This window comes from Pseudochaenichthys georgianus, chromosome 3, assembly GCF_902827115.2.
Source record: "Pseudochaenichthys georgianus chromosome 3, fPseGeo1.2, whole genome shotgun sequence".
NCBI classification, from domain to species: domain Eukaryota; kingdom Metazoa; phylum Chordata; class Actinopteri; order Perciformes; family Channichthyidae; genus Pseudochaenichthys; species Pseudochaenichthys georgianus.
Genome location: NC_047505.1, coordinates 46,054,082 through 46,074,987, shown reverse-complemented (window position 1 = coordinate 46,074,987; position 20,906 = coordinate 46,054,082). Strand labels below are relative to the sequence as shown.

Sequence of the window (20,906 nt, the reverse complement as noted above, 5' to 3'; positions counted from 1 at the left end):
CCTTTTCTTCCTTCCTCCCGATAGCAAAGGGTGTGCCACAAGGTTCCATATTAGGACCCATTATTTTTACCATATATGTAAATAATCTATGTAATAATTTAGCAAATGCTTCTTACCATTTTTATGCAGATGACACTGTTATTTATTGTTCCTCCGCTTCTATAGAGCAAAGTCTATATTTCCTCCAGTCTGCCTTTGATGTCATACAAACCCATTTATATCAACTAAAGTTGGTATTAAATGCTGAAAAATCCAAAGTGATGATATTTTCGAATGCCAACAAGTTACCATCTATTCTACCCACGATTTGTACTGCACAAGGGACTGACATTGAGAGGGTCACTACTTACAAATATCTGGGATTTCTTATTGAACAGAACTTGACTTTCAAGTTACACACGGAAAATGTTGTTTCAAAGCTAAAAATAAAATTAGGTTTCTTTTACAGGAATAAATCCTGTTTCTCTTTTCAGACAAGGAAACATTTTATATCTGCAACGTTTTTACCTGTATTAGATTATGGTGACCTGCTATACATGAATGCCTCTGACCAATGCCTAAAGAGCTTGGATACTGTGTACCATTGTGCCTTACGATTTATCAGTGGATGTGGATATCGAGTACACCATTGCACTTTATACAGTATGCTGCTGCTAATTGGCCATCTTTGTCTGCTCGCAGACTTTCCCATTGGTTGGGTTTTATTTATAAATCTCTGCTTGGATTGGTTCCCTCCTACATTTGCACATATATGTGTCAAAGAGAAAGTCTATATGGCCTGCGCTCCCAAGATTTTATTCAGATGCTGGTTCCTACAGTGAGAACAAAAATGGGTAAAACAGCTTTTAGATATGCTGCCCCCACAGCTTGGAACAATGTACAGAAGGAGCTGAAACTCTCAGATTTCATCACTATGGGGGAATTCAGGTCCATCTTAAAGGACAGAGAACACGACACCATTGGTAGATGTGAGTGCTCGTATAACCTAAAATCGTTTTAAATGTTGCCAGTTTTGAATGATTTTAATAGTTTGTTTTACTTCGCATATTGACTGGCTAATGTGCCATTTTATTTGTGTTTTACAGCTGTATTTGTCTGCCTGTCATGTCTGTGTTTTATCTGTTGTAACTTTGTACATGCTGCCCTTCTTGGCCAAGTCGCTCTTGGAAAAGAGATTTTAATCTCAATGAGTCTTTTACCTGGTTAAATAAAGGATATATAGACTTCGCGTCCTTAAAATCCCCACAATGCTTTGCGCACGGACCAATTTCAAAAACCCTTGCGGAGAATGGCTGAACCGACGCAGCACACATTTAAATGTAAGTATGTAGTGGCGTAGAATATGTGTTGGTAAATATGTTACTTTGTTAGATTTGTTTGTTATCACCAAAAATGTGCTCCGTGAAAGTAAAGCAAGTTCATAATTAGATAGACATTGTGAGGTATTTATTTTCGGTACAGTTTATGTTGAAACCGTTAGAGAGAGAGGCACACTTGTTAGCCTGTTCCATTCTTTTTCCTTTTCCGAAGCCGTGGCTTGGAAGCATAATTGCTTCGTTTCTGAAGGAAGTGACTTGGAAGTATGCGACTACCAAGCCAGCATCCTCCTGATTGAGAAACGGCCAATGACTGTTGTGGGGTTTGAACCTGTGACCCCCTGATCCGAACACCAAGGAACAACCCACTGCACCACACGCCTCCCACATCATCTCCATCCCACATGGAATGACGCTCCCTACAGCGAGCAAACACATCTAATCAAAAGTGAATGCTTTCCTTGACAAACTGAACCAAAGCTTCACTTACTGTCAGTAATAATGAAGCTGCAGCTTTTGGAGAAATGTTTTATGATATGGGTACATGCTGCAGTTGGTATTGCTGCTAGTTGGAGAACTCAAATAAAATTGAAAGGTTAAGATTTACTGAAGTGTCCTTTCATCAAAGGTCATAATATCTACAAGGCAAGGCAAGGCAAGTTTATTTATATAGCACCTTTCAGCACCAGGCAATTCAAGGTACACTACTGTATGTCCTACCCCCACGTCTAACTATATAAAAAAATCACATTTACATAAAAACTGTTTTTATTGTCAGTTTTCAAAGAAGGATAGGTTCAAACCGACGACAACATAGACCATTAAATAGCTCTCCTCTCTTGACTTCATGAAAAATCTAAGCCAACCAGCATTCAAAATAAAAGAAGTTCCCAAATAAATAGTACCCTACATATGACAACAGGAATTTTAATAACAGGGTGTTATGTTTGTTTTTAAAATTCGTTTTTAAAAAAAAAGAGAATACATAATCCCATGTGTAGTCCATCCACACACAACTCTATCTAGAACAACAACGCTGGATTTGGTGGGAAAGCTAAGTCTGTCTTTCTTCTACGATCACTCACAGGTCAGAGTTTACAGAAGGGAACGAATGGTGCATTATGGGGAATCAGTTAAATGGACTGCAAGCCATCTGCCAACAGGTCTTTGGGGCAGTGCATCAACCCATTATCCCCCATTAGTTTCCACAGAAGTTCAAAGTTCAGTCCAGATAAATTATTGTCAGTTAGATAATCACTACATGCACTTCAAATATTCCTGTAGAAATATATAAATGCAATACTGGGGCAGAAACACGTACAGTGGCTCAGTCAGTAGGGTCTTGGACTGTGAGCCTTAGGGTCGCCGGTTCAAGTCCCTGAACAGACCTAAATATGGAGTGGGGACTGCTACTTGGAGAGGTTCACCTCCTGGGCCCTGCCGTGGTGCCCTTGAGCAAGGCACAGGGCCAACCCCCTTCCTCCCATTGCTCCCCGCTGTACAATAGCTGCCCACTGCTCCTAGACTCCTGGTACTAGGATGGGTTAAATGCAGAGGCCAAATGTCACTGTGTGTGCTCTGCATGTGTGACCATTAAAGAGTCTATTCTATGTGTGCCCTGTGGGCAACATTAATACCTAATGCTAGTAGTTAATCATCGTGACTGTGTCTGTACTAGTCAATATGTACAATACATTAAGTTCCTTTTAAACTAATGTCTTTGTTTATTATCTCAGAATAAGAATATATTTATTGTCATTATGATCAGGTACGACAAAGTGTAGTTAGCCTCTCTCAAGTAGGAACAATTAAATACCAGCAGTGATAAAAGCAATAGTAGCAGCAAGGTAAGGCATTAGGTATATTCAATGAAATGGTAATATTTAGCTACAGAATTGACATAATAATAATAATAAATAGATGGTAAACGAAAAATACATTTGTTTATATTAATGGTGTAGAGGTGTGTGTGTGTGTGTGTCACAGTCCTTGGTGTGTGTGTGTGTGTGTGTGTGTGTGTGTGTGTGTGTGTGTGTGTGTGTGTGTGTGTGTGTGTGTGTGTGTGTGTGTGTGTGTGTGTGTGTGTGTGTGTGTGTGTGTGTTTTAACAGTCATTATAATATGTTCTGTGGTTAAGCAGGGATGGGTATGATGGCTGTTCTTAAGTTTGTTCTTTTGTAGATCCCGAGTTCAAAGCTGTTGTCCTGCAGTATGAAGAATGTGACGCAAACAACCCTACATATACATCTAGCTTTCTATCCTTAATCAGCTAACTCTCCTAAGGCATTACTGATCTGTGCTAATTTACTAATCTCAATGCAGCGACATGATTGATCTAAACCTGCAGGTAGTTTCCTTGGAGACGGCAGAATCAATTAGATTTCTCTGCACTTTATGATGCAGTGTTTCCCAAGTGGCCCCTCCACCATAACTCTTTTATTATCCCTGCAGAACTCAGGCTGGGTCTGGAAATGGTCTCACAATCCCTTAACAACAAACAGTCGTATGGCAGTAAATTCACAGCGCTGCATTTCAAACCTTATTTTGCTGAGAAGCTTCGGGCATCTTTCCATATTTCAAGATATGAATTACATCCCTCAAATTGGTCCAGAATAAGCAGTGTGTCACTTATTTGGATGCATCATCTGTTTGTAGCTACATTGAGTTCACCAGTCAGAAGTAGGGCTGCTCGATTATGGCAATCATTTGAGTCAATAATTGATATCACGATTATTAAAAAACGATTATCCATTTACTTTGAAAACATCCATTTATTGAAAAAAAATGTAACAGTATGTTTTAAACAGTTGATTACCCTGAACATTAAGGATAATTCAACTGAAAAACCAATACAAAAAAAAAAAAAAAAATCGTTTTATTTCGATTACGTTTTTTTCTTAATCGTTGCAAGCCAAAATCGTAATTGCGATTAAAATACGATTAAAAGCACATGAAAAGTAATGTGTTTGAAAAATTAAAAAAAGTGTCTTTGCTTTTTCTTTTTGAAATGTGTGAGGCGACTGTGTACAAATAATTTCTCTATATTTTATATAAAATAAATCATATTAATATAAACACACATCATGCATTACAGGTTTATTGAATGCACCTTTTGCATGTTATAATCGTTACATAAACATTACTAGTGGACCAGTCAAGCATTAACTGTATGCCATGTTTGCTTTAAACCAGCCTTCTAACACATTAGACAGAGTAAGAGAGGAAAGCAGAAGAGGGTCAATCACATCTCTGGCCAGTCCGTCCCCAGCTCATGACATGAGCAACGGCCTCACCATTTTCCGTGTCTTTGATTTACACAACTCTCATTAAAGGCCATTTGCATTTCTCTGCTCTGCTATGCTTTATGTGCCTCGCCTGTCTTTTTCTAAAGGTCAAGCTTAGCCATCCAGGTGTCTACTCCCTGTACAGCCAACAGTGTAACAAAAGCCATAAAACTCACCTTGATGGTGGGAAGCACGAGGTCCAGGGCTGCACACTGTCGTGGAGTCAGACTTCTGGCTTCCTCTCGGGTCACATGCTCCTGGAGGGAGGAACAAAAGGCACGTTCAAACACTTTACATTTAAGATGTTTCTCCAGTTGAATGCGGAAGACCTTAGGTGCACCATGGCACCTCAGCAGGAGGAGTAGTTAGTTATCTTTCATAAATCAGCAGCAATTGCAGTCATTTAAAACCCCTGTTATGCAGCAAGGCGCCCAGAGGTTTAACAAATTGAGTTTAATCAAGTAAAATGTTGTTTGTAGTCCGTGAATGTGTTCTTTCTCAGCCTTATTTCCCAGGTGTTTTCCTCATAGGCACAAAGAGAATAACATTAGTGCTTTATGAAAAGGGGCTTTGAAGAAACTAAATCACAGATGCAAACGCTGCTACTTTAGCCTTAACTTACTGACTTTCACACATCTGGTCCCTTGTGTGTCTTAGTGCTAGCTGCTAAGAATGAACCAACATGAACTATTCTGCAAGAAGTGTGCACAATGTGCAGCACTGTGAAATGACACTCCCCATCCTTTAAATTAAACGCTCCAGACTAAACAGACATACATGTCTTCTGTATTCATAATATGAAGTTCTTATTATAAATTGAGACTGAGACAGAAAAAAGTTCTTTCAACAAAATGGAGCAACTATATTCTGCAACAAAACTAAAGCATTAATAATGTAGTTGTCTCTTTTTGATGCCAACATTAAACTCGGCCCACTTGACTGTGTATTGACTCAGTTCCAGTAATCTCCCAAACCGATGAAAACAATGTGGTGAGTCCCAAAATAACCGAGGGCTGCAGGCAGGAAGAAATAGTTCTCCCTAATGAAAACACCATGATGCAGATGTATACATGTATGCACGTACGCAGCATATGCTAAGGCAGATAAGTGCAGCCCAGAAATGACCATGGGATTGTGAAGCCCAACGGAAATGATTGTAAAAATAGCCCTGCAAACATTGTGGTTTGATATCAGCCCAATTAACTCTGCTGCAAATCCCCACCATTACATGAGTCAAAGTTCAGAGCACTTGAATATTAAAAGGTATTCATAAAATACAAAGTAGGTATAATGTAATGTAATGTAACCCCTGTAGTACATGAGGTTATATGCATGCATTAATAATACAATATAATATAATGGACGGAGTTTAGAAAATAAGGATGTAACACATTTTAACAAACACAGCAAGAAACACAATACATATGTACACTGAAATACATAAAACAAAAACAGTCATAATCATAAATAACAAGCTTTGGGAGAGAGACGGAAACAACCATCTGTGTGATGACGAGCTGGACCCAGAAGTTCCCACAAAGGACATTTTACACACCAACATCAGTACAAACACAACAACAGGTAAACACTCACACACACACACACACACACACACACACACACACACACACACACACACACACACACACACACACACACACACACACACACACACACACACACACACACACACACACACACACACACACACACACACACACACACACACACACACACACACACACACACACACACACACACACACACACACACACACACACACACACACAGGTACATAGACGGTTATTCATTTGCATCCCACATTTGAATGTGAAATCAAATTCCTCTCTGAGGTATTGTCATAGCGCTGTTGTTAGTGAAACCACAGTGTACCCACTGATCCGAGCCAGTGCCTACTCAGAGCCGCGGGGATTAGACATCCTCCGGTCACATGCGCAATTAGACACCAGGCTGGCTAGTGTTGCACTGAGTTACACTTTCAAATGGAAAAGCCAGTAGGACCATATGCAAAACCCATGGTCCCTAATCTGGGCGTCAACATCGACAGTGCTTTTAAATGAGATAAACAGATAAACTCTGTGGTTGAGTCCAGTTTTTATCACTTGAGGCTCCTGTCCAAAATTAAACCGTGTAATTCATGCCTTTGTTTCTACGCGTCTAGATGACTGTAATGCACTTTATGCCGGCCTAAACAAGACCTCGCTGGCACGCCTGCAGCTGGTACAAAACGCTGCAGCTCGGCTGCTTACAGGAGCATGAGCACATCACACCAATTCTGGCTTCCCTCCACTGGCTTCCTGTCCATTTTAGAGTTCATTTTAAGATTGTATTGCCCCTCAGTACATCTCCGACCTCCTAAAGGTCAGGGTTCATACACTTTTTCACCAATGATTTTCAATGACTTTTCCATGACTTCTCCATGACCTTTACCTAATTTCCCATGACCAGAAAAATTACTCTTTCTCAGCGGTACCACTGAAAATGGTTTATTTGAACATGGAACAGGAAAATAAGGTCTGCATGTGAAACATGTTGTGCCTATCTAAAACAAATCAAATAGTAGGCTTACTAGCTTCTACACGCTAAAGCAACTCAATCTCTCACCAGCAAAACACCTCGTCAGTTAAATGCCATTTAACGTTTCATTACTATACGATACAGTATGTATTATCATTAAAGTATTACTATTTCCAGGTTTTTAATGACCGTAAGAACCCTGAAAGGTGTACACCCCCTCAAGGGCTTTGAGGTCGGCTGGTCAGCTGCTGCTGGTTGTCCCTAAAACCAAGAAAAAGATCAGGGGAGACCGAGCCTTCTCAGCGGTAGCCCCCAGGCTCTAGAACGACCTGCCCCCCCCATGTCAAATTGTCGCCCACCCTCCAAACTTTTAAGTCCCGCCTGAAGACCCACCTCTTTGCCCTCGCTTTCGAGTCAGTCTGAGCTGTTTTATCGATTTGTATGCTTTTATTGTCTGTCCATAGCCTTTGTGTACCGTGTACTAATTCTTATGTGTGCCTTTTATCCTTTTATCTTTTCTTATGTGTGCCTTTTATCTATTATTGTAATATTATATTTTATTATAATGTTATGTTTGGTTTGAAGCACTTTGGTAAACCCTCTGTTTTTATGTACTATACAAATAAAGTGGATTGGATTAGATTACATAATTATGCTTCCAAATGACATAACCCATCTACATTTGTAGATGAAATCCATATGCATAAATAACTGCAGCCAACGGATCATTTTATTTCCTATTAAATACTTTTAATTGATCATTACAGAAAGATTTTTAAACTCTTGGAAGTCATCATGATGTGATTAATGCTGATATTTAGTTTGAGAAAGTGTATTGCGTTGCGTTTCTGTGGAGCTGTATTATCTGATAATTCATGGTATATGCAGTTTACAATGTAGTACATCGTGTTCAGCCAAATTAGAGATGTCATGGTTTACTGAGATAACAAGGAGTGGGTTTAGCTTAGCTAAGATTAGCAAAACACGCCTTGGGTTTCTCCAACAATTACCTTCAGTTTGGACAGCTGTCCCAAGTCCTTGGCAGCATTGAAGATCATCTGAGCTCCTTGCTGTTGGACAGACAGATATTTCAATCATTACACAAGGAATAGATTATATTTTAAATGACTGCATAAATTAGGATTATAAAATATAAAGCAAGTGAAGATGAAGGGTTAAAATGCTCAACATGCAGTTATTACAGTTATTGTGTTTTCATTTTCTTTTGGAAGCTCCAAGAAACTAAAATGTTTGAAGAATGCTTGACGTGAATTGCACTTTCATATGTCCATCGACAACAACAACAAAAATAGTAAATGCGATTTTCCAAAATGAAAAATTTCAACACGTATTTTAGACAAGGATTAACAATTCTCCCCACGCGTGAAGATTTAGAGATGCCATGTTGTTTCATCTCATGTACAGTAATGTGTGTGTTATGAGGGGGAGCTGAACAGATGGAGGAAATCGAAAAAGAGACAGGCGGAGAAGAGGAGGGAGGTGGAGTCCGAGGGATGGAAACATAACGGAGACAGATCATTTATCCAACTCACGCTCTGGTCATTCAGAGGAGGAAGAACGATTGTTGTCTCGATGATGTTCAGTACGATTTTCCAGAGCTCTTTGAGGACTCGTTTCAGCACAGTCTTTTCACAGATCTTGGCAAATAACATCAAACTGCAGAGCGGAAAAAGAAGGCCGTTTGTTAGGTCGACACTCTGAGCATGTGTCTCAAACAGAGCCAGCATGAATGGAGGCTTCAACAAGTGATGACGCATTCATAAATAACGTTATTAAATGAATAAAAAACACCTGTGATTCGTGGAATAAAATGCAGCAGCTATGTGCTTTAATCTCACCGCTTTGTGCAAGAAGGGTCTAAGAGACAGGAGGGAGGATTTGGTATTTCCATATCATTAAGAGGATTCCCTGTAATACCCTATTGGCCTCAATGTTGCTATGAAAATGGTGGAGAGAGATTCCTAGAGCTCAGCTGAACCATATCACCACTTCGGTTCTTTCAAGAACCACACAGAATAAATACAGTCCATAAGTAGAATTAATAGACATTCACAGATATTGCAAGTCTTTTTTTCTGAAAACAAATGTAAATGGTAATTATTATATGCTGCATTATTCATTTTATTAGCAGTGTTATTCACAATGTATTCATCAACATAACAACATGTTCTTAATATTGAATTGAGGGCATATCAATGATGCAGGACACTTGCATATAACTCACAACTAGCAGCTTACTATGCTAACATCCAACATATTTGAAACCAAAGCAACAGTGTTCACAGAGCTAACGTTGTTTCGCTGAGAGGGAACCAAGCGTAGCCTTAACATTTGTCTGACAAGTGCGTGGGTGAGGATGGATTAATCATAGTTCTTTTCATGCACTTAAATGACAAATGTTGAAAGACACATTCTCGGATGGTATACTTAATTATTTTTTGCATAGAATTTAATCGAATTGAACTTTGAGACCAGCCAGTTTGAATAAGAGGCAGGGATGGTTTTCCTTAAAGACACATTGTTTTCTCAGGCGCTATAACAAGCAGCAGGAACGTTTAGAGTGCAAAGAGACTAACATAGGAGTATAGCAGTAAAAATAATAGATACAAGACAGCTGTTGTTCGCCCTCTGGCCACGTCACTTTTAAAGGTTTGAGCAAAATCATCCACTCTCCTTCCTTTCACACATCTTGAGGTGAAGAATTATTAAACATCACATCAAGGCCAACACTCTCAACCTTCATGGCAACGGATGGCTGAGCCTATTAACTGAATTCATGACTTTAAATTATTTTACAAAAGAGGGTTGCACAGACTTAAGACAACAGTAACAAAACAGCTAGAAACATAATATAGTAGATACTCACTTTTTATCCAGGAGGTCCATAAGAGGTCTGAGCACGGTCTCTGCGTCCATGGCAGCGTTGCTTCCTTTGGCCGGCCCTTTCATCTGAACCAGCTCCTGGTTCATCTGCTTCACACAGTCCTCGATCACACCTTGGAAACTGCGGGATGGAAAAACAACAATCCTTGAAATCTTTTGCTACTGGTTTAATATTAAACACTGCAGCAGAGGTTCATTCCTGACTTCTAAACTGTATGTCAATGCGTATACATGCAGTTATTATTACAAAATGTGTGAGTGGGTATACAGCATATACGTTACATGTATATACCATACACACAATGTCTGTGTGTGTCTGTTTGTGTGTATGCATTTGTAGATACGTTTATGTTTGATATGTACTGATATGTTTTAAGAGTTATTGTTTTAACATGTGCTTCATTTATCAGCTTGTATTGTCTGAGGAAGCACTTTCTGTTTCTACATATCCATTCGTTTTTGTTGTTGTCGAGCACTTTTTAAGGAGATCGTAACTCATTCTTGTGGGTCCTAAAATATTATTGAGAAGGTGTTAGAAGCAGAGGACGTTTTTTGTACAAGATAAAATGCTTCGTAACTTTTTTTGCTTATTAAGCATTGTGCACAGCAAGAGTTCAAGTCAATTATATTCATTGCTGATAATTAAGCAGCCGTGTAGTCGAACACACACACACACACACACAGACACAGACACACACACACACACACACACACACACACACACACACACACACACACACACACACACACACACACACACACACACACACACACACACACACACACACACACACACACACACACACACCCACACACACACACACACACACACACACACACACACACACACACACACACACACACACACACACACACACACACACACACACACACACACACACACACACACACACACACACACACACACACACACACAGATGTTAAGTCACATGAATGCACACCTGGAGCCAAACACTCCGCTGAGCTCATCCAGCACCGTGTTGAGTTTATTCTGCAGCTCCTTCAGCAAATCACTGGCCTCTGCATCCAGCTGTGGAGAAAGAAGGACCGTTACTACATCATTACACTTCATACACTAGCTCACGCTGACTAGAGCTCTGCATCTCTGCCTCAAATGCGGTGTGGGTGCCGGGTGTTAAGGGGGGAGCCGACAGGCACAGAGGAGAGGCCACCTGCCTCGCTGGTGGCCTCCCTCTCGTTCTGCCTGCTATCTGTGCCGCCGAGCCATGCCCTGAATACAAATGGACGGCTCACCTCCGAGCGCTGCCATGATGACTGCTTGCCGAGTCACAAGACATGATGTCAGCAAAAAGGCAGCCAGCTAGTGGTCTCTCAAAAGGGAATATGTGTGTGCACTACTACACAAGGTACAGTACACTGTAACATCGTAGTCATATTAAGCTGGCTCTTATGTAAACATAAATCCTTGTATCTGCAGAAGTTCGGATACAGAAATCCTCTGACTGAGCTTTTGTGTTCAGGAATTGTTCCTGCAAGTGTTTCACAATAAACTCCTGGAGTGAGCAACTCTGTAATATTTAGTTTAATATTAAGGGGTGTTGGTGTTTAATTATCTGTAGTTAAATTGTGGTACAAGCATCGAATCCATGAACTATTTGCCTTAACATCATTAACCATACATGAATCATAGTATGATACAAATGATGATTAGACATGACCTTGCAATGAACAATTCTCCATACCAACTTACACAAATATACTTGCAACATTGATGGACAGCATGTATGTGTCCATGCACGGCATGTGTTGGGTTTCTGCAGCACTATCTCTATGCATGTGATGGATGTGCACATGTTTGCGTACTTCTGTGGTTTTGGTGTGCGTGTGTGTGTGTGTGTGTGTGTGCGTGCGTGGGTGTGTGTGTGTGTGTGTGTGTGTGTGAGTGCTTCTGTGTACACTGTTCGTCTCAGGGCTTATGAATTATGTTCACCATGACCAAATGTCCAAACATTACTGTTTTGGATGGGGGTGGAGAACACACGTTGCTGGGGCTCAGTGCCTGAGATGGATGTGAGGCCAGGCACCGCACCACATGCATGACAGATCGTCATATTAGAACCGATCAGCTTAGCCATGGAGCCGCTCATCTCGCACGTTATCATGGCGGATGGCTCAGCTGGGAAACTGATGTGTAAACTAAACCTTTTAAAGATATTGTTATTCTGCAGACATGCCTCTATCTGAAGCACAAACTGATTTATTAGTGTTTGCATGTGCACCGATCACACTGCTGTCACCTCAGTGGAAAAGATCGCAGCATGCAAGATTTCCTGTCACAGAGAAAATTGAGCATGTATGTTGGGGCTGTGATTTTACGCTTTGAGTAACGGATAACATCTTTTCAGGTGATAGCAAAACACACTGTAGGCCTTGGTCTTTTGCGCTCTAATCTGCAGCCTGTCTGTCTCTGAAACTAACATTTCTTTCCCCATGAACACTGTGTGATTGTCACTGTCTAAATGGGCATGCTGCTGCAGGAAATGCGCTCTGCTCTTGGATAACTCAGGCCACCTGTCAGCTACCGAGAGGCGAATATGCTGTACTGACTGTGAAATGACTGCTGCTCCAATCAAATGTCCACCTGAAGACTGCAATCCTCTCTGAAGAGCCTTCATTCAAAGGTACTCTGACTTGCCAAGTAAGGCATTTCTCAGGACGAAAATATAAAATCTTCTAAAACGATTTGGTATAATGTGGAGAATAATGTAATGATCACTACTTATATTAAGGTATACTCGGTACTACGAATAGGTAATTGGCTAAGGTAATTAGCTCTCAATTTGCATTTATAGAAAGTACTTTATTTGTATTCCTGCAAGAGAAAAACATCAATTTTAGAATCTATAGAGCACCTGACTCCTCCAAAGCTACTTTCACTCGATGCTGACTGACATCCAGAGTCCTTCAGAGTGCACAAACTCTGCGCTGGCTGACAGCCTATCAACAGTAGCCCAGCTTTGCTTCCCTTTGCCTGTTCAAACAATACAATATCTACTCGCTGGCAGGTTGTTATTCGGAGACATACTGTAGTTCCTGAACAGTGTCAAGTAAATAAAGGTTTACTAAACCAACATCTCTTTAAGTGAGAAACCACATTAGCAAACAGGCTGACACCAAAAATAAACCAATCTAGGGAAATCAGTCCATATATGTGGGCACTGTAAGAGATTATTGCTAATCTTTGTTATTGGTAATGCGAGGATAACAGCTTTTGGTAATTACGTTGGCTCTCTGGGAGTTAATTGCTGATAGGGAACTACTCTGAATAGGCTACTGTGCAGAGGAGGAAACTCAAATCAAACTTTTACCTTTAATACACCTCGGCTGTATGATTAGTATTCAAGAGGAATTATTTTAAATGAGTATAAAGAAATACATGATTGCCCATTTACAATGAATATAATTTCACTTTTTGAAGGGATGTTGAGACTTGGTGTCATTACTCTCAGACAATAATGGGCCGGGAGTGATCCAGGTTTAAAATGGCTAACTGTGTGGAGGTGGCACCACTTCAGCCGAGGACACAGCTGGAGAGATTAGTAAGTGTTTGAGAAGCTCATTAAACACGGTCTGAAAAATCCAGTCTGAAGCATTTTGTAGCTGCAGCTCGGGGAATGGGAAAGAGATGATCAAAACCACAACCAGCAGCTTGGCGAATCTCTGATTCCCTTTTTTGGGTCGTGTAAAAAAATCGGGAACAACGAACTCTATCGCTGTACTAAATTAGCCATGGATAGAGTAGTGGACGACGGGAAAGAAAGCAAGCTAAAAATAAAGATGGCATCGGGTGGGTTGAGCCACTATCCCCAGAGTGCCGGGGATGGTGAGCTTGAGCAGCCTGTCCAGAGGGGTGATGGGTAATTCAGTTTCCGTATGCTCTGTGGCACATGCTGCTGGAGGGGTTGGGGGGGTGGGGTGAAAAGCGTAAGAGCGTGAGGGGTGGCAGGGAGGAACAGGAGGGGGAGGGGGCGTGCTTATTCGTATCATTCGCTAAATGGTGGGAAGGGGTGTTGAAGAGTCCTATTGCACACACCTTACAGAAGGACACAACCCCCTCCTCCTGGAGACAGAGAGAGAGAGCACAGAAAGGAAACGGGGGGGAAACAGAAGACACAACGACGGGAGACAAAACGCAAGGCAAGACAGGCATTAGAAACTGGAGACACATGCTTCACCTTCTCAGGTTCGACTGACAGGAACACAGAGTCACGGGTGATTCACATCAAACACACAGATTCATAGGGTTTCGCTCAATATTTACAACACATGTTATACACAGGGGGGGGGGGGGGGGGGGGGGGGTTAGAGCGAGGTAGGGGAACAGTGATGGGGTACAGAGGGAGTTATTTAGGAACTGTAGAAAAAGGTGACACTGGCAAAGTGAACTACATGTCAGATTAGTCTATCAGATGGTTTAGTACAGATTGGAGGGAAGGATTACAGCAACTCACTGTCGGGGTTAATTCACTTCATATAGATGTCATCACCAATGATCATTTACATTATCGTGACACATGTATTCCACAGCAGAGAGCCGATCCCAGGATGTAGACTTAAGCCCTCGAGAAGAACCGGTAACCTTGCTGAAGTGTCCTTTAGAAAGACACTCAATCCTTTGAAGCCCAAAGGACACTTTAGCCGACCTCGTGTTTTAACCTTCCAGTGGATGAATGCAGATCATTGAAGAACTACATTGTAATAATGCATCATTTTTTTTTGCCTTGAAATTAATATTTTTTAAAGTTAGGATAGAAAATATCGACTGAAATGAAAGTGAATTTCCTCAACATGTGACAAAGACACTGCAGACATACACACTTAGGCACAGACCTGTTTGCCTCCCATGGACTCGAACATCTTCTCCAGTTGGACTCGGAGCTGCTGGATGTTGTTGAGGATGATGCAGGGCTGAAAGAGTGTAAGAATTCATTCACCAAGATTGCCTCCTAAAGGACAGCGAACAACATCCTAGAAAACCTAGTTCTCCCTTTTTGAACAGCTATTGTAATGTAACGCCTGTCAGCTTGAGACCCTATGATTGCAACACTTTGTCAGGAGGTTACACAACGTCAAATCCATCCGTTTTGATTTTCTGACAAATACTTTTTACAAAGATATTAGATTTCTGAAACAACATTGACAGTCAGTCTACAGGGAAACACAATTCATGATACAACAGGGAGCGAAATGTCTACACTGAGTTTGTCAGGCTTTATTGATTCTCAGCAACAAGTTAAACAGCTGTTGGACATTAATCACTCTGCTTTTTATGGAGTCATTCTTCAGAGTTTTCAGTCAGGCACAGATTATGTACATCATCTACCCAAAAAACAACTGACAAACCCGAAATTATGATCGTGTTAATGATGGTACTAAAGGGATTATTCTGTGCCCCACAGGAAAACAATAATTGATGTTTTTTGAAAACCAAAAAAGCAGACAAAAGTGTTTCAGCTGCAGCACATAATAGTTTACTAGATTGATGCGCTTATAATATAGGAGAGTGGTAATATGCTAAATCTAGATAAAAACAAAGGAGATATCCCTTAGCTACATATGTTTAGCTTGAGAGAAGATAAACATATTTGTATGTATTAGTTAATTGCCAAAGGCTGCTGTGACATCACGCGGGACTACATAGACTACAACGGAAACAGAGGGGTTCATGGATTAAATACAAAAGTTATTATCTTTAATAATAACACCGCTCTATGTTTCAGTTTTTGGGGCAAAGACAGACACAAAGTACATTCTTGGTAAATATGGCTCTGGGAATTGGGTCATGTTCTTTATACGTGCCAGTCTAACAAATGATTGACAAGGTTTAACTTGACATAATCCCACCTCCATCTGCCTCTCATTACCTTTTTTCTCTCTCCATCATCTGTCTGCTCAACCCTGTCTCGAGGAGGGACATTTCAGGTTTTCTCGGAGACAATTGTAATGAGCCTGTCAATACTGTGAGGAAACATCTGCCTCCTCCGCCAGTACCCTGCGTGCTATCTCTCAGTTGAACTTCAAAGACCAGTGAGGATAATTAGGCCACTCGGAGGGCTCTGCATTTAGCCATCCATCACATTAACAATGGACAGAGAACCCAGAAAAATACCAGGGACTTTTCTCAATCAGCCAACGGCTGTGACATGAATAATTGCATCTTGGTTAAAAGAGACACGTTATTAAGTCCGTTACAAAAGGCGGGAGTTGGCTGCAAATCTGGAGCTCTCTCCACGGTTAGAGACAAACATGGAAACACTATTATCTGACTAACTATATTTGCACTGCAGCAAAAATACACTCAACCATTGCTATGAACTCTGTGGCAGGTCACTTACCACGTTCTCCTTGTTTAAATGCAAAGGAAAGTCCTTGGATATGATTGCCGCATATTGCAGAAGAACTTTGTTGATAGTCTGTAGGGAGGGAGAGAAACAAGTGCGTAATTACAGTTTGTTTGCCGTTCTTTTATTGAATTTCAGGAACACACTGAAAAGATTTAGGCAGTCACAACCTAATAACAAGATACGATCAGATCGAATACATATACCACTCAGTCTTCTTAGATCAATGGCAAACTATTTAACTGTTATTACTCCCCACAGGAGTGTTTAGGGTTCCCATGGGGACGAAGGAGGGGCTTTCCAAAGACTCTGACCTTCGCAAATCGGCACATGAAGTGAGCCAGAGCCTGCGGGTTCGGACACTCCAGCTTCTTGATGATCTCGAAGCTCTGGTTTAGCTGCGTGAACACGTCCACCACCGAACAGGAAAAGAGGGCGTGCTCCGAGGTTTGCTGGAACTGAAGGAAAAGAGACAGCAGATGTGTTAACCTTTGAATGAAACAATTAGGCAAAGTGAAGAGAACATTTGACCATTTGTATCAATTACTTTATAAATCCATCGCTCACAGGGAAGACCACTTACTGACAATTATACCAGAAGGTGTTGTGTTAACCCTTCATGTGTGAATGGTCATTAGCAGCAGAGGTGCAATAATGACATCTAACACCCGTTTAACATCGATATATAGTTATCTCTGGAACCGTATGCATTTCTGCATTTATTCAGTATGATTGACAAACAATCTTGGTTTAAAATGTTTACTTTGTTTAGAGGACTTTCTAGGTAATATAAATCACATACTGTATGTACAGTAATGTGCATAGATAGAAGATGCATCAATTTATTTAAATCACTTCCGTGCCAAATTTGTATAAGGCTTATGCATATTTCCTTTTATTATTTCCTGCCTTTCACTGCTCGGAAAAAAGTGTTTTCCCCCTGTTTTTATCAATTCCTAATTTAAATGTCATTCATATTCTTGTCTTGTGCAGCATTTCCTTAATCCCCCAAACCCTCAAGAGGTACCTCAGCATCTGTCCTTGTGAATAAGAAAGCAGTCTTAAGTGGCTTGGTTGGTTACATATAAAGCGACATATAAAAAAAGTATTCATACTCCATCCTTCTTGTCCCTTTCCAGAGCGCCATTTAGGAAATCCATGGCAACGTCCTCATTCTCATCAAGCCACTGAATGACAAACGGCTCAAACCACCTGCAAAATAAACACTTTCTGTAATTGAAGGGTCAAATCATAGTTTTTTTAAACATTTAATACATTTTTTGGTAGCACCAGATGAATCAGGGTTTATCATATGAGAAAAATGACAATATTTGGTTTTGTTGTTTAACAATTCTAGGGGAACTAAAGTATTTAATAGAGATCAATAAAAAACAACTTCAAGTTAAGATATTCTGCAAAAACCTCACAGATTTCAGTGTGGTTTTGGCTAAGGCTTCTACCCATGAAGGCATTGATATCAGGTTTCAGTTTGGGACAGATTTGACTGTGAGGCTCAGACAGAGGACAGCAGAGGACACGACAGGCCGGGCCAGATGAGCAGGAAGTCAATTTGTTTGTGGAATAATAATGCTGTTGTGTCTGTTTCACTTTGCCATTTCCTTGCTTAATAAAGTGCCTGCAGCTTGTCCTCAGAGCAGCGGATGTCCCCCCAAAACGGCTTTGTACTCTGGCTAAGGACATCTGCTAAAGGGAGGAGAGAGTCGATAAATAAGGTGGGTGTGGTAACTGAGAAAGGGAAGTGAGACAGGCAGAAAAAGACCGGTTGTGTTTATGATTATGTGTGTGTGTGTATGTTGTGTATGTCTGGGGAGGAATCAATCATGCTAGAGATGGTGTTTGAGTGACAGAGTTGGAGAGGGGGAGGGTGAATTATGACTCTGATAGCCTGGCAGGATGCGAGAGGGCATTGCGTTCACTGCCTGCATTACATATGTTCACAGTGCAGCTATTTGCAGCTTTGTTGCACATGATTATGTATGCACACTATAACACAGTGCTACACGAAAAAAGAAGAACGCAAAAATGCTTTTAGGCTATACATTTGTCCCCTCATCCAAAACAGTTTAGGATAAGCTTCAACTACCACGATTCACTGTCTTACATGCATTGGACTCGCAATGTTGACCATTACATAATTGTTCTGTCAATGGTTCCTGTGATGTAGATTTCTGTTTGTATTGCTCTTAAATGGTCTATTGTTTTTACTATATGGCTGGTTTTATTTTTGTATCTGTAGTTTTACTTATTTTATGGTTGGTGAGACGAGCTGTGATTTTTGTATTTTATTTATTTATTTCTCTTTATAGCACTACCATCTGGAGGTTTTAAAGTGTTTTACAAATAAAGCTGTATTGTTTTGTGATACTAGAAAAGGATTTCAGATTAAAGAAAAAACATTGCAACTTCAGACTTAAACAAGGTTCTGGAGATTTGGACTATCATACATAATGAAAAGGAACATCTGTGTCACGATCTGTCTTTCTGGTGTCTTGTCTATATCTGTTTTTGGTTTTCTGTCTGCGTTGTGTTTGGTCTTGTTTAGATCTGTCTGTGGTTCCCTGTCGTTAGTTTCCCTGGTGTGTCTGATTACCCGATTGTGTTCACCTGTGGCCCCTGTGTTTTCTCCTCCCTCCTCACCTGTGTCTTGTTTGTGTGATTAGTCTTGTGTGTATTTAAGCTCTGGTTTTTCTGTCTGTCTTTGTCATGACTAGTTCGTCGGTGAGTGTTCTGTTTTGTCTTTGTTTATCAACTAGCCTTGAAATAAAGGAATTTTCACTTTATTCTGCATTTGGGTCCTGCCTGCTTCACACACCGTAACAATATGCACATTCAAATCTGTGCAAAAACGGATTATTATTATTTAAAGAAAAACTACATATTGTCAAATTGACATAAACGTAAAAAAGTAATTTAGGATGGAGAATGTTTTCAGGCTACACTACAAAACAGTTTCCTATGGAGTTCCACAGAGATCAATCTTCGGGTTCCTCCTTTTGTCATTATATAAATTATAGTAGGATTAATTTTCCTTTGTTTTGGTAAATATGAGCAATATTAATATCAGAAATTAACACGGAAATGTTGATGACATTTATTTTGACGACATTGCTGCAGTCTCACCTTAAAAGCTCCATACTTTACGTACAGTAATGTAAATGTGCATGCATGCTAATTTATATCATGTGTGTGAAAACAAGAGGACACTTACAGTGAATACTCAGGTGGAACACCCTTGAAGGCCGGCAGGTCACGAACATACTCATTATGGAACCATTTGACTTTGAAGTGAAGATTCATGTATTCAGTACTTTTGCATAGGCGGTGCTTGTCATGCTCTGTAAAGCAGATGGAAACATGAGAAGCACACATTAGCATATTGAGTATAACCTCTGAAGTCACATTTCTTTAACAGAGATACCATGTTTTATAAAACAACTCACACATAGGAACACACCTCTGGTCTGAGCAGAGAGCAAGTTCAATTGTGGTAGCACAGCGACATCACATTTTCAGTCTTTCATTGATACATGTGTTGCATGTGGTGGACAAAAAACGTCTTCCTCGTCCACAAACTCACACACTTTCACAAAATCAACAGATACTTGAAAACATCAGGCATAATAAGACCTGGGGTTGAAAGGGGTTGCTTGTATCCCGACTTTTCTAAAAGGCTCATTTATGAACAGCCTCGAGCTATCAAAGAAAATAAACCCAGACTGGGAATGTGTGAAAAGACATTTAAAAAAGGCTTGAATGACTGCAAAGAAACTGAAGCTAAAAGGAATAAGACTTAATGACAATTCTGCTGAGTCATTTAGTCCGGCTCACTGTAGACATTTCAGAACAATTAAACATTTCCATGGGATCTAGTGGAGGCTAGATGGATGCTGATTTGAGGAGAAGAAGGAAACCAATTACGTTGGATGACATGGAATGAAAGAGACAGACTAATCAGAGAGAACAAAAAACATCTGTGCAATGGTGGGTAAACTTTTAAACGTTTTGCTACATCTCTGCAGATGAGGGAATGACATTGAGGAGAAGAAGAAGAAGAGACATGAAAGTATTATGGCTCTATTGAAATAGAGGATCATGGGACCAATTTTATCACGGAAATAAACACAAATAGAAAAAAAACTTTTCTCAAAGAGACTCAAATAATATATATAATGTTTACCATGTTCATCTCCTTAGTCTAGCATGTACATATAACATTTGCTAATTAGCACTAAACACACAGTGCAACTGAATAACAAAATACACACATAATCAGTATACAAATCCATCGTAATCCATCCAATAGTTGTGGAGATCTTTCAGTTTGAACCAAAGTTATGCACGGACCAACATTGCAATGTGTTGAGCCATGCTACTGAAATTGTCCAAAATGTATTTTGTGGGTCGTTTAAATTCCAAAACAGCCTTTTTCCTGGCAGGTATAACCTTTGTGGATGAAACAAA

The 20,906-nt window shown here is 40.3% G+C and overlaps 1 protein-coding gene across 1 annotated transcript in view; it reads right to left on the bottom strand.

The window, feature by feature from the left end:
- LOC117440391 (protein unc-13 homolog C) overlaps positions 1–20,906 on the bottom strand; it is a 125,020-nt gene that overhangs the window by 11,698 nt on the left and 92,416 nt on the right. Inside the window, exons 20-29 of the mRNA XM_071207196.1 lie at positions 19,654–19,780; positions 17,540–17,636; positions 16,739–16,882; positions 16,419–16,496; positions 14,914–14,991; positions 11,004–11,092; positions 10,025–10,162; positions 8,691–8,814; positions 8,148–8,207; positions 4,776–4,856 (exon numbers count right to left, since the gene is read on the bottom strand). Of these exons, the coding sequence (XP_071063297.1) occupies positions 4,776–4,856; positions 8,148–8,207; positions 8,691–8,814; positions 10,025–10,162; positions 11,004–11,092; positions 14,914–14,991; positions 16,419–16,496; positions 16,739–16,882; positions 17,540–17,636; positions 19,654–19,780 (1,016 nt within the window). The remainder of the gene's footprint in view (positions 1–4,775; positions 4,857–8,147; positions 8,208–8,690; positions 8,815–10,024; positions 10,163–11,003; positions 11,093–14,913; positions 14,992–16,418; positions 16,497–16,738; positions 16,883–17,539; positions 17,637–19,653; positions 19,781–20,906) is intronic.